At 41.9% G+C, this 13,090-nt stretch overlaps 1 protein-coding gene across 1 annotated transcript in view; it reads left to right on the top strand.

Moving 5' to 3' along the window:
• The window catches only part of CFAP300 (cilia and flagella associated protein 300), a 209,186-nt gene extending 204,881 nt beyond the window's left edge, over window positions 1-4,305 (top strand). The window contains exon 7 of the mRNA XM_053708586.1: window positions 3,892-4,305. Within this exon, the coding sequence (XP_053564561.1) occupies window positions 3,892-4,017 (126 nt within the window). The 3' untranslated portion in view covers window positions 4,018-4,305. The remainder of the gene's footprint in view (window positions 1-3,891) is intronic.
• The last annotated feature ends 8,785 nt before the right edge of the window (window positions 4,306-13,090 follow it).

The raw sequence follows: 13,090 nt of genomic DNA, 5'->3' as shown, positions 1-13,090 counted from the left end.
AAGCGCCAACAGATTCCGCAGCACTGTTCATAGGTAACAAAAATAAAAGGACAGTACAATATGAGACACCAGACAAAATTTAACAAACAAATACAGGAGGAATTGGGAGCCCTGTTCCCGTGGGAACTTACAATCTATATGTAATAGTCTACACTATTAATGCGCCTTTACCATTATAAACTCATTTTCTGATGTTAAGGGGGTATAGGGAAAGTACAGCGGGCAAGAGCCGCTCTAGTATAAATTTCTGATATCTAGGGTTGGAAAAAAAGGTAAAGAAGTACCTGTTCGGGGGCTGCGGAATATATTACTATATAACTATGAAAATTGTATGTAGGATGAATCCAAGTTTTTGGTCTTGTAACCTACAATATAGAGGAATCTATGGCTGCCCAAATATAAAATGATCCTATAGGATAAATTAGTGCGTATTTTTGACCAAGAGTTTAACACAATAGAGTTGTAAACACATACATACATTTTTGTTTGATAGATGTAAAACATTGGAACCTACTAAACATAGATGAAGGAAGCTCCATAGGAGTCTCTAAACTTTAATAGAATGCCTATTCAGAAACCTATCTCTCCAAGCTCTCACTAGATGTTTTGCTACCTCGGCCGCCGGCAGCATGTGTATGTGCAAATGCTATATAGGTGTGAGAGTAAGGATTGGTGTTGTGTCCTGTCTCATATAGGCTAAATGGTTCTTTAAAATGAATAAAGATTGTCTGAGGATTATTGTTTCAGTTGACGTTTCTGTATTAAATATGTCATTTTTAATGTAGATGTGAGATTTCACTAATACTTAAAGAGCTCTATGGATCATACGTGTAACACCTAGACATCATCCACCAATATTAACAAGAGATAAATACAAGGAACTATGGTACAATATCTCGTCTTAAATTCAAACAGTATACTGCAAAGAGCAGGAAAACACTGTGTTTCTTAACTGAGTTTCTGCTCAAGAAGCAAGAGTAATAGAGAGTAATGTAAAAATTGGGGGAGAGGGGATCATGCAAAGTGAGGAGGGGCTAATGGAATTCAGAGTAGAACTTATAGGCATATGTGAGTATGCAAGGTGTTCAACCAACTCCAGATTTTTCACAGTTGAGGCAGAATAGGGTGAGTGTGTACATGTGTCCCATAAGTTGACTTAAGTCCCGAATTTTTGCTGATGGAAGAGCTGTTGTACTCCAAACGATGTGGTGATGCAGGGACAAGTCCCACAATGGCATTTTCTCTCCCCTGTGGCTAGATGCTGCCCAGATGAGAAGGGAGGGAGTATGAGACACTGAGGTGATTGCGTCTTTGGGTAAATTGTCAGACCAGCTATGAGGAAATGTCCCGGTAAGAAGTGTGTCATATATCGCCCCTGGGGCATTTTGATCCAGAGGCATTTCGCTACTTCTCGTATAACGGGCTCCATTCGATATAGAGGGGGTGTCCACACAGCCACAATGCGGTGTCGTTTGTTCCTCCTGTGGTAGATGTATGGTGAGTTCCCATACCGCCAACAAGCTCCGTTTCAGGTCGGCAAAATGTTCCTCCATATGTTTGAACATTAAATCCTCCTCTCTGCTATCGGTCTCCATGTTCTCGAAGGTTTAAGATGAGGATAGCATGTAAACAGCCACAAGAGTGTATTGTGGGGCTCAATCTCCGGTATTTTCTAGCAAGAAAGCTCTAGATATCAGAGGGAGAGAGGGGGGAGGGGGTTCAGCTGCCCTGAATGTAAATTAAGCGTTATTGTTTTTGAGCCAGATCCCAAGAGTAGAAATCGAAGTAGAAAGGTGTTAGATCTAGTTCATTTCTACCCAGCTTGCCTTCAGCTTGCGATGAGGAGTTGTGTAGCAATATCCCATTTCACCAGGCAACAAGAGAAAGTTTATAATGGTGGCTCAAATTTTCAGGTAATCAGGGCTGCTTCATATAGGAGCTTTGCGTCGGTGCTTCCACCGTTTAGTCTCAATCAAAGGCACTGGGACTAAAACTGTAAGATGAGACATATAAAGGTAATTATCCTCCTAGGAATCGTAGGTAGTTGAGTAGAGAGTATTTTTAAGCAGGAGCTTCCAAGAAAAGTGTCTGCTCTCTCCAAGAGCTGGCTCCGCCCCCTTTCAGTTTTAACTGAGCCTTGAGGTACCCCAACGTAGAGGAGAGGAGGAAGAGCCAGAGAAGGATACTCTGAAGGTACAGTTAGAAAGGTATGAAGAGAGCCACAGTAGAACTGTGTCACAAATACCCAAGAAATGAAGGATCTGAGCAGCATGGGTGGTCAACAGTGTCAAAGGCTGGCAGGTCATTTGTCACCTTGGTGATGGCAGTTTGGATAGAGTATTGGAGGTGAAAACCAGATTGCAAAGCTTTGAGAACATGGTTAGATGAGAAAAAGTGTAGTAAGCCTTTTACAAACAATCCTCTCAAGAAGTTTAGAGGCGAGGGGATGAAGAGAGATTGGGCAATAGATGTAAGAGTATGCTGGATCAAGTGACTTTTTTTAAGAATAGGTGTGATTAGAGCATGTTTAAGGAATGATAAAAATAAGGAAGAGTTTGAATGTATTTGTGTGAGGATGGGTGTAAGAGTAGGGGAAAGAGAAATTAACAGTTGTGAGGGAATACAAAAAGCTTATATGTTTGCACTAGGTGATGCAAAATCGCAATATGGGTAACTAATGGATTGTATAAAAAATAAATTTATTGTAAATGAACCTTTCTTTATTATTAAATGAACAAAAAAGTACAAAAAGATAACAATAGTGTTAAAGCATTTTATTATTGCACTAACTGCAAAGGGATTACACACCTAGTTAAAGTAACTCCAGAGCAGCAATGTATTATTGTGACCTAGCTGAACACATCTGGTAAGCCAATGACAAGATACGTATGTGTGTAGCCACCATTCACCAGCTAGGTGCCAGTAGTGCATTGCTATTCCTAAACCGATATGCATTTCAACAAAGAATATCAAGAGAACAAAGTACAATTGCTAACAATTGAATTATGCATGTTTTATCTAAATCATGACAGTTTAAGTTTGACTTTCATGTTCCTTTAAATAGGAATGATAAAATATTACTGTGCAATATATTTTTACTGTTCTATGTTTAAATACTTTTAAAATCTGACAGAAAATTGCTAAATAACACATAGGCATACATATAAATGTGTATATATATATATATAGATAGATATAGATATAATAGTTTTTTAACCCACGTATGCACTTCCATATATTACATATGAGTCCACGGTTTCTTTATAAATTTTTACTAATTGTACTTGTAATGTTTAATAATGTATACTACTACTACTACATATAAGAAAGAATTGTGACATATATATGAAATATTGCTAATTAGGCAAGTCTAGAAATGCATATTTTTAGAAATTAAAGAATTAAAGGGACAGTCTAGTTCAAAATAAACTTTCATGATTCAGATAGGGCATGTAAACCTAGGAGGTTCATATGCTAATTTCTTAGACCTTGAATACGGCCTCTTATCTGAATGCATTTTAACAGTATTTTACCACTAGAGGGTTTTAGTTCATGTGTGTCATATAGATAACACTGTGCACACACACACGTAGAGTTACCTAGGAGTCAGCACTGGTTGGCTAAAATGCAAGTCTGTCAAAAGAATTGAAATAAGCGGGCAGTCTGCAGAGGCTTAGATACAAGGTAATCAAAGAGGTAAAAAGTGTATTAATATAACTGTGTTGGTTATGCAAAACTAGGGAATGGGATTATCTATCTTTTAAAACATTAACAATTCTGGTGTAAACTGTCCCTTTAATACTTCCGAATTCACCATGTGCAATAGTCAATATTGTACTGTCAATTATGTTTGAATTTTGTTTTTAAATATTCTGTCCTTTGCACTTACAGGATGAAAATGGCATGTGCTATCCATCTACACAGCCTCATGAACAGACATTTGCCTACTTAATTGTGGACCCTCTAAAGCGACATGTTTACCTTCTGTACCACTGTTTTGGTACAGGAGACTTTTAAGGTCACAGTTTACAATCTGTGACAACAGTGACTCATATTTCTTGCTTGTGAATATGGAAGCTTCCTGTGCCATCAAAAATAAGAATCCAGAAATCCAGGACAAAACATACTGATACACATTGATTGATCATTAAGCCATGCTTGTTTTTGTTGTTTTATTAAGGTTACAGTTATCATCGTATGAAACGTAATCACACAAATGGATTTTTACAGTTTCTGTACAGCGAGTCCAGTTGCAGAATCACCTTAATGGCACAATAAAAATGTCATTAACCAAACTATCCAAAATGTGGTTTAGTGATCATGACTATTGTAGCATTATTTTAAAATAATTATGTCAAAAGATTTAACTTTTATTTTTTTATTTTCTTCATAAATGGAAAGAGTCCACAGCTGCATTCATTACTTTTGGGAATTCAGAACCTGGCCACCAGGAGGAGGCAAAGACACCAAAGGCTTAAATACTCCTCCCACTCCCCTCATCCCCCAGTCATTATTTGCCTTTCGTCCCAGGAGGTTGGCAGAGAAGTGTCAGAAGTTTTCGATAGTCTCTTAAAGAGGGTAGTACTCTTCGGCATGGGACTGGAGTTTTAAGTAGTCCTGTCAGCCTCTCAGTGAGAGCGTGGGTGATGCAGGGAGAGTCTTTCTGCGAAACCATTCCGACTCATATTAACAGCTCCACAAGCAATCAACGTTGACGAGTTTCGCTGCCCGCTTTTTTCTCCCAAGTCCATGGCAGAAGCAATGCTACTATATGTCACACTTGAAGGGCCGTGTTCCTGTTCCACGTCGTAGATTCCGGTAAGATCGTTTCATTTTACTTTCATCATGGATGTATTGTAATTACAACTGTTTATCTGAGAGGGGCTACAACCTTTCGGGGATAACTTTAACATAGGGTCTCAGTGAGGCTCCTTTTTGTATCTAGGAATCGAGGGTTAATATCTCCTGAGGGGGGTTATTGAACAGGGGAGTTTATAATCATGTTTGTTATGTGATTCTGTCTGCTACTGTGTAGTGTTGCTTCGGCTCATGGCTATTTCGGAACATAACGGCCTATGTCTAGTGACGCGGCCTTTACGGTTGGGCGTGCTTTTGCATGGACTGCACGGTTTACCTTGTGACTCCATTTCCGCATTCCTGACCGTGTGGCGACGGAGAAATCCTGGTTCGCTGGTGTCTGCTTCTCTGGAGGTGGTGAGTGCCCCAGCCATTGGGGGGGTAAGGTGCCATTTAGATTTTTTTTATTGGTCCATTTTTTATTCAATGTCCCAGTTATGAAGGATTTTGATTTTCTGGAGATGGATGTCTCTGATTCAGACTCTACTTCTTGCGAAGAATATGAATTGGCCCGGGTGATACCCATCAGTTATGTTCCGAATGCCGTTTTAGAGTACTCTGTTCCTCGGGATCCGGGAATCAGGTGCCCTCTGAGCCATCCGCCTCTGGGGATTCTATTTCCCACGAGACGAGTTCCCTACCACCAACTCTTACTACACATGCAGGTAACCCAAACGCTACTTACCTATGGAGTGTGGCCTGTTCCCACCAGAGGTTACGACACAGTTCCGCATGGCCATATCTTTGGCGCTGGCACATCTGCACTTTACCTCCCGGGAGTGTGCTTACGATATTTGTCCGTGTTCCATTAACCGGGGCTCATCAGGCATGGGATCACCTGGTCCAGTTCAGTCCTCCGAGGGAGCGACTTCCCATCAGGCCTCAGGGGGTCAACCTTCGGGGCCGGTGTTAACTTTTGTCCCGGCGGAGGTATGTTGCGCCTTTCGTTATAGATTGGCGCGCCTTCGTGTTCTACTAAGGCATGTTTTTGGTGTTGCTGGAGAATCCCACTCTTAATGGGTCTGGGGATTCTCAGTCTTAATCTTCGACTGGCTTGCATGCATAGACATAAGGGGATAAAGTAATCTACTTATAGTCTTTGTTATTTGTGTATCCTGTTCCAGTTCTCGGACCCCTGTTGGGCTGGTCCTGCGGGGCTGTCCGTTCTTCCTGGGCGATAACCTACGGGTTGCCTTATCTTTTATCTTCATCCGGTGAGGATGATTTTTATTTGGTGTAAAACTCAGGTTGTGGTGTGATGTTTTCTTCAGGAACTTTCTTCTCTGGAATTTATACTGGCGATTTTGTGGTCGCACTGTTTACAAAAGTCTGTCTGACTGTTCTTTATCCCTTCATCTCGGGGGAGACTCTATGTGGACTTGACAGTGCTGGGGCCCTTGATTTCAGGCTGGTCCTGAATGGGTACAAATCCTTCTGTCTTTGAGGCCTAGTTGAGACACGTGGCACCTTTTTATGTCCGGTTGGTCCAATGAGGGCGCCTAGTGATCACAATATGATTTGTGTTGTTTTCTTGTTTTATTTTACAAGCTTCAACTAGCATCTTGAGAGGACTTGAGGTTCCGTGGTTGCTTAGGGGCATGGGGGATTGGTTCAGTCCTCATTCGCCTTTCAATCTAGTGGTCCGGGACTCCATTGAGACCCGCAGCGACATGCTCAGTTGTTTTTTATTTTCCGGGAACTAGAGTGTTCCTTCCGGTTGTGGGTTGGAGGCTTTCAGGATTTAGGTCCTTCATACCGCCGTTCTTACGGTTTTGCCTTTCATGGTCTCTTTGGGACTTTTAGAGGTTCTCTTCCTTTGGGTCGAGACTTTCTGGACTTCATCCGTTTTTTATGGCGGCTTTAGCCGCTTAATTAGGAAGTGAACGCCGTGAGGCTCTGTCTTCCTTCGGGAGTTGGTCGTCTCCATATCAGGGGCGATAGGAGGGATGTTTTTCTGCATGGGTTTGGGATGCTTTGCATTCTTCTCCCTTGGGTGTGGTCCTCTGGAACGATAATCTGAAAGGATTATGGAGACTAGCCTTTCTTCTACTCTCTTTCGGGTGACTCTGTTCTCGTTCTCATTTTCCCTTAGTTTTGCCCTTGGGGCCTTTGGGCTCTAGAGAAATTGTGTTACTTTGTAGCGACCTAGCACCTTGTTGGGGGGTTTTGACCTCCAGCTAGGGTGTTCTCTCCCCTTTGGGCTGGAAATTACGAGTACACGTCCTGTACACGTTCTCCGGGTTTCCCGGTTCTCATCCCCTGTGAGGTCTGATTGCTTCAGACGGGGTATCTTGTGTTCCCTGGGGGTGCCGTTTGTTCTAGGACGATTCTGGGTCTCTGGTCCAGGGTTCTTGTCTTGGATCCTTCTTGAATGTCTGGAGACTTATGATCCTGTGGACTGGTTCGGACAACCCAGTTTTTTCAGGGACCCTATGTTGCAACATAGGGACTAGCTCATTGGGCTTGCAAGCAGGAAGGCCAGAGTTCACATCTACCTTCGGGTACTGATTATTAACTTTAAGGCCTGACTTGTCCTTCGGACGGAGTGTTCTCCTGACTTGTCCTTCAGACGGAGTGTGCTCCTCTTCATGGGGAGTTTTTTCTCTGTTGGGTCAACAGTGGTGTCTGGATGATTTTTCATTTGGTCCGTGTTTTGATCATGCTATGGCTTCATGTCTTGTGGACATGTGCACTGTTCTTATCTGTGCCCTTCTCTTTTAAATTGATAGTTTGTCTTCCTTATGAGCTGGGGTTCCTCGCTCTGGAGGGTCTTTGTCCTGCCCTGTGTATAGGAGGTTGGATCAGGTGGCTTATCTCTGTAAGGGGCAGCATCTGCTGCTCTGTGGGCTCTGTTCCACCTGTTGGAATTTGATCTCTCTATGTAGAGACTGTCTAAGAGAGCTGTGACAGGTCTTCCTACGGATCTATTGCACTTTTCTCTGTTCCAGGTCCCAGGGGGTTCTCCTTGGGAGTGCCTTATTTTGGAGGAGCAGATTGGGTTGGCACCCAAGCTTTGTTGGGGTGAGTGAGTCCCCCCTGTTTTCTTTCCATTCCCTGGGGGCTTGTGGTTGGGTTATTTCTGTTCCCCTGTGTATCAGACATGTCTGTCGCTTGGGCTGGTCCGGTGTTGAAGCAGGATCTGAGATCTGTTGCTCTGCTAAATTCATCCTCGGAGCATCGAGGTACGGTAAGCGTCTTGAGGTTTCTCCTTTGTTTAAGCTATCATTGGTGTGCTGATTAAACCCATCAGCTTCTGCTTGTGCTATATTTTAATCCAGTTACAGTGGAGAACAACCAGAGGACTGCAAAGGATTGCTATACATTCCACTGTAGCCCTCTGCCCTATGAAAGGGGTTAAGCAGATAGGAAACCCCTAAACTTTCATTCATGATTCATGATTCGGATAAAACATACAATTTTTTTTTTTTTTAAATCTTTTATTTATACCCAACAGTGGATGCAGAAAACTCAAGTTGCAAATATTGCGCCACGCAGGGCCAAATATCATATAGCATAGCATGACAGAAAAAAAGAGGAAAAAAAAGCAGACATCATTACATCATTATATATATTAAACAGCATTTTGCCCATAGATGGCCTCCTTAATGGAGAGCATACACTGCTGGAGTTTTTTTTTTTCTTTACATAAACAGCTCATCCAGAAAAGGGAAAGAAGGAGAGAAAAAAATAAAAAAAAAGGGGGGGGGGGAGAGAGGGGGGACCAGTGAATTGAGTAGCATCTTGGCTCGTATCTCTCTTACTTGGTTATTACCAAGCACCTAAGAGTACTAATTCAGAGTTTCTGAATGGAAATATCAGATCGTTTATCTCGGTATCGGGGAATGACTTAATGAACACTGACCAATTGCCAAAGAATTGTCTGATAGCTAGGTCATTATCTAAATTGGTATATCTTTGTTCTAACAGACATTGTTTTTTCAAACAATTCTTAATCTCTGGGATGGATGGGATTGCTCTCAATTTCCATTTTTTAAGAATAAGATATCTGGTTGCCAATATGGATAGAGTTATCACTTTCTCATTTGATTGTTGATGGTTGGGATTCCTCAAGCCGAATATGGCCTGTAACTTTGTTAGGCTCGAAAGAGAGATTTCTCTTGTTAAGTGTATCCAGTCCACGGATCATCCATTACTTATGGAATATATTCTCCTTCCCAACAGGAAGTTGCAAGAGTCCACCCACAGCAAAGCTGCTATATAGCTCCTCCCCTAACTGCCATACTCAGTCATTCTCTTGCAAGCCTCAACATAGATAGGAGGTCGTGAGAGTCTGTGGTTTTTTATACTTAGTTTATTCTTCAATCAAAAGTTTGTTATTTTTAAATGGCACCGGAGTGTGCTGTTTATCTCAGGCAGTATTTGGAAGAAGAATCTGCCTGCGTTTTTCTATGATCTTAGCAGACGTAACTAAGATCCATTTGCTGTTCTCACACATTCTGAGGAGTGAGGTACTTCAGAGGGGGAATGGCGTGCAGGTTATCCTGCAGATAAGGTATGTGCAGTAAAATATTTTTCTAGGAATGGAATTGACTAAGAAAATACTGCTGATACCGAAGTAATGTAAGTAAAGCCTTAAATGCAGCGATAGCGACTGGTATCAGGCTTATTAATAGAGATACATACTCTTATAAAAATGTGTTTTAAAACGTTTGCTGGCATGTTTAATCGTTTTTTAACGTACATTGGTGATAACACTGTAATGTTGGTATAGCCTTAAATGCAGTAAAAGCGACTGGTATCAGGCTTATTAATAGAGATACATACTCTTGTAAAAATGTGTTTTAAAACGTTTGCTGGCATGTTTAATCGTTTTTTTAACATATGTTTGGTGATAAAACTTATTGGGGCCTAAGTTTTTTCCACATGGCTGGCTTAAATTTTGCATAGAAACAGTTAACTGAAGCTTCCCACTGTTGTAATATGAGTGGGAAGGGCCTAATTTAGCGCTTTTTTGCGCAGTTAAAATTACAAAATGAATCATCCAGATTCCCTCAGCAGTCCCATGAATACTACAGGACATTTCTAAAGGGCTAAAAAGACTTCCAAAATCGTTTATAGGGAAGGTAATCCACAGCTCTGCTGTGGCAGTTTGTTGTGTCTGTTTTTAAAAACGTCTATGTCATTTTTTTTATCTGTTTTTTGCATTAAGGGGTTAATCATCCATTTGCAAGTGGGTGCAATGCTCTGTTACCTTATTACATGTACTGTAAAAATTTCGTTTGTTTTACTGCCTTTTTTCACTGTTTTTCAAATTTTGACAAAATTTGTTTCTCTTAAAGGCACAGTAACGTTTTATATATTTGCTTGTTAACTTGATTTAAAGTGTTTTCCAAGCTTACTAGTCTCATTATTAGTCTGTTCTAACATGTCTGACATAGAGGAAGCTCTGTGTTCATTATGTTTAAAGCCATGGTGGAACCCCATCTTAGAATGTGTACCAGATGTACTGATTTCATGTTAAACAATAAAGATTATTTTTTGTCTTTAAAAACATTATCACCAGAGGATTCTGTCGTGGGGGTAGTTATGCCGACTAACTCTCCCCACGTGTCAGACCTTTTGACTCCCGCTTTAGGGACTCACGCTCAAATGGCGCCAAGTACATCAAGGGCACCCATAGCGTTTATTTTACCAGGGGATTCTGTCGAGGGGAAAGTTATGCCGACTAACTCTCCCCACATGTCAGACCCTTCGACTCCCGCTTCAGGGACTCGCGCTCAAATGGCGCCAAGTACATCAAGGGCGTCCATAGCGTTTATTTTACAAGACATGGCAAAGGTGGTGAATAATACTCTGGCAGCAGTATTATTCAGACTACCTGAAATTAAAGGAAAGCAGATAGCTCTGGGGGTAGATACAGAGCATACAGACGCTTTAAGAACCATGTATGATACTACCTCACAATATGCTTAGTCTGTGGGTGATTTTTTTGACTCAGGGAAGATGATTTAACCTGATTCTGATTTTTCTACATTTAAAATTTATGCTTGAGAACCTCCACTTGTTGCTCAGGGAGGCTTTGGCTGCTCTGAATGAATGTGTACAATCGCAGGGCCAGAGAAATTGTGTAGACTGGATAAATAATATGCAGTGCCGATGTGTACTGATGTATTTCCAATACCTAAAGAGGTTTATTAAATTTTTTTTAATAAGGAATGGGATAGACCAGGTGTGCCGTTTAGAAGAATGTTTTCTAATAGTTACGACCACACGGGACTTCTGGCAGACAGTTCCTAAGGTGGAGAGAAGAGTTTCTACTCTAGCTAGGCGTACCACTACCTCTGGCGAGGACAGTTGTGCTTTTTAGATCCAATGGATAAAAAATGTTTATTCAACAGGGTTTTTATCCTGCAGCCCCTTGCATACATTGCTTCTGTCACTGCTGCTGCGGCGTTCTGGGTTGAGTCTCTTGATGAGGCTTTACAGTTAGCGACTCCATTGGATGAATATATTTGACAAGCTTATGCTAGCCAATTCCTTTGTTTTCTGATGCCTTTGTTCATTTGACTAGACTAACGGCTAAGAATTCTGTTTTTTACTATACTGGCACGCAGAGCGCTATGGCTTATATCATGGTCAGCTGTCGTGACTTTAATAAATAAGCTACTTAACTTCCCTTCAAGGGGCAGACCCTATTCGGGCCTGGTTTGAAGGAGATTATTGCTTATATCACTGGAGGAAAAGGTCATGCCCTTCCTCAGGATAGGTCCAAATCAAGGGCCAAGAAAGGTCTAATTTTCGTGCCTTTTAAAACTTCAGGGCAGGTGTGGCATCCACTTCCTCTAAGGCAAAACAAGAGGGAATTTTTGCTCAGTCCAAGGCGGTCTGGAGACAATCGGACCTGGAACAAAGATAAGCAGGCCAAGGAGCCTGCTGCTGCCTCTAAGGCAGCATGAAGGAACGGACCCCTATCCGGTAACGGATCCTATAGGGGGCAGACTTTCATTCTTCGCCCAGGCGTGGGCAAGAGATGCCCAGGATCCCTAGGCATTGGAATTTATATCCCAGAGATATCTTCTGGATTTCAAAGATTCCCCCCCAAAAAAGGGGAGATTTCGCCTTTCCAATTATCTGCAAACCAGATAAAGAAGGAGGCATTCTTACATTGTGTACGAGATCCATCCATTTCCAAGAGAGGAATAGGGACAGAGTTTTTACTCAAATCTGTTTGTGGTTCCCAAGGAGAGGGAACCTTCAGACCTATTTTGGATCTAAAGATCTTAAACAAATTCCTCAGAATTCCGTCTTTTAAGATGGAAACTATTCGTACCATCTTAACTATGATCCAGGAGAGTTAATAGAGGACTACAATGGATTTGAAGGATGTTTATCCTCACATTGTGATGCATAAAGATCACCATTGTTTTTCAGGTTTGCCTTTCTAGACAGGCATTACCAGTTTGTAGCTCTTTCCGTTGGGATATCTACAGCCCCAAGAATCTTTATGGAGGTTCTGGGGTCGCTTTGGCGGTCCTTAGGCCGCGGGGCATAGAAGTGGCCCCTTATTTAGACGACATCCTGATACAGGCGTCAAACATCCAAATTGCCAAGTCTCATACGGACGTAGTACTGGCATTTCTGAGATCACATGGGTGGAAAGTGAACAAGGAAAGAGTTCTCTATCCCCAATCTCAAGGGTTTCCCTCTTAGGGACTCTGATAGATTCTGTAGAAATGAAAATTTACCTGACGGAGTCCAGGTTGTCAAAGTTTCTAAATTTCTGCCGTGTTTTTCATTCCATCCGCGCCCTTCTGTGGCTCAGTACATGAATGAAATCGGCTTAATGGTAGCGGCAAAGGACATAGTACCGTTTGCACGTCTACATTTCAGACCGCTGCAACTATGCATGCTCAGTCAGAGGAACGGGGATTACACAGGTTTGTCCCCCTGTTAAACCTGGACCAAGAGACCAGAGATTCTCTGGTGACTATGTCGGGTCCATCTGTCCAAGGGTATGACATTCCGCAGGTCAGATGGGACAATTGTTACAATAGATGCCAGCCTTTTAGGTTGGGATGCAGTCTGGAACTCCCTGAAGGCTCAGGGATAGTGGACTTAGGAGGAGACCCTCCTTCTAATAAATATTCTGGAACTGGGAGTGATATTCCATGCTCTTCAGACTTGGCCTCAGTTAAGCAACTCTGAGGTACATCATATTCAGTCGGACAATATACACGACGGTTTACATCAGCCATCAAGGGGGAACAGAAGT

The sequence above is a fragment of the Bombina bombina genome, chromosome 3 (assembly GCF_027579735.1).
Source record: "Bombina bombina isolate aBomBom1 chromosome 3, aBomBom1.pri, whole genome shotgun sequence".
NCBI classification, from domain to species: domain Eukaryota; kingdom Metazoa; phylum Chordata; class Amphibia; order Anura; family Bombinatoridae; genus Bombina; species Bombina bombina.
The sequence above is the reverse complement of the archived record's forward strand: the minus strand, read 5'-3'. Positions and strand labels throughout refer to the sequence as shown.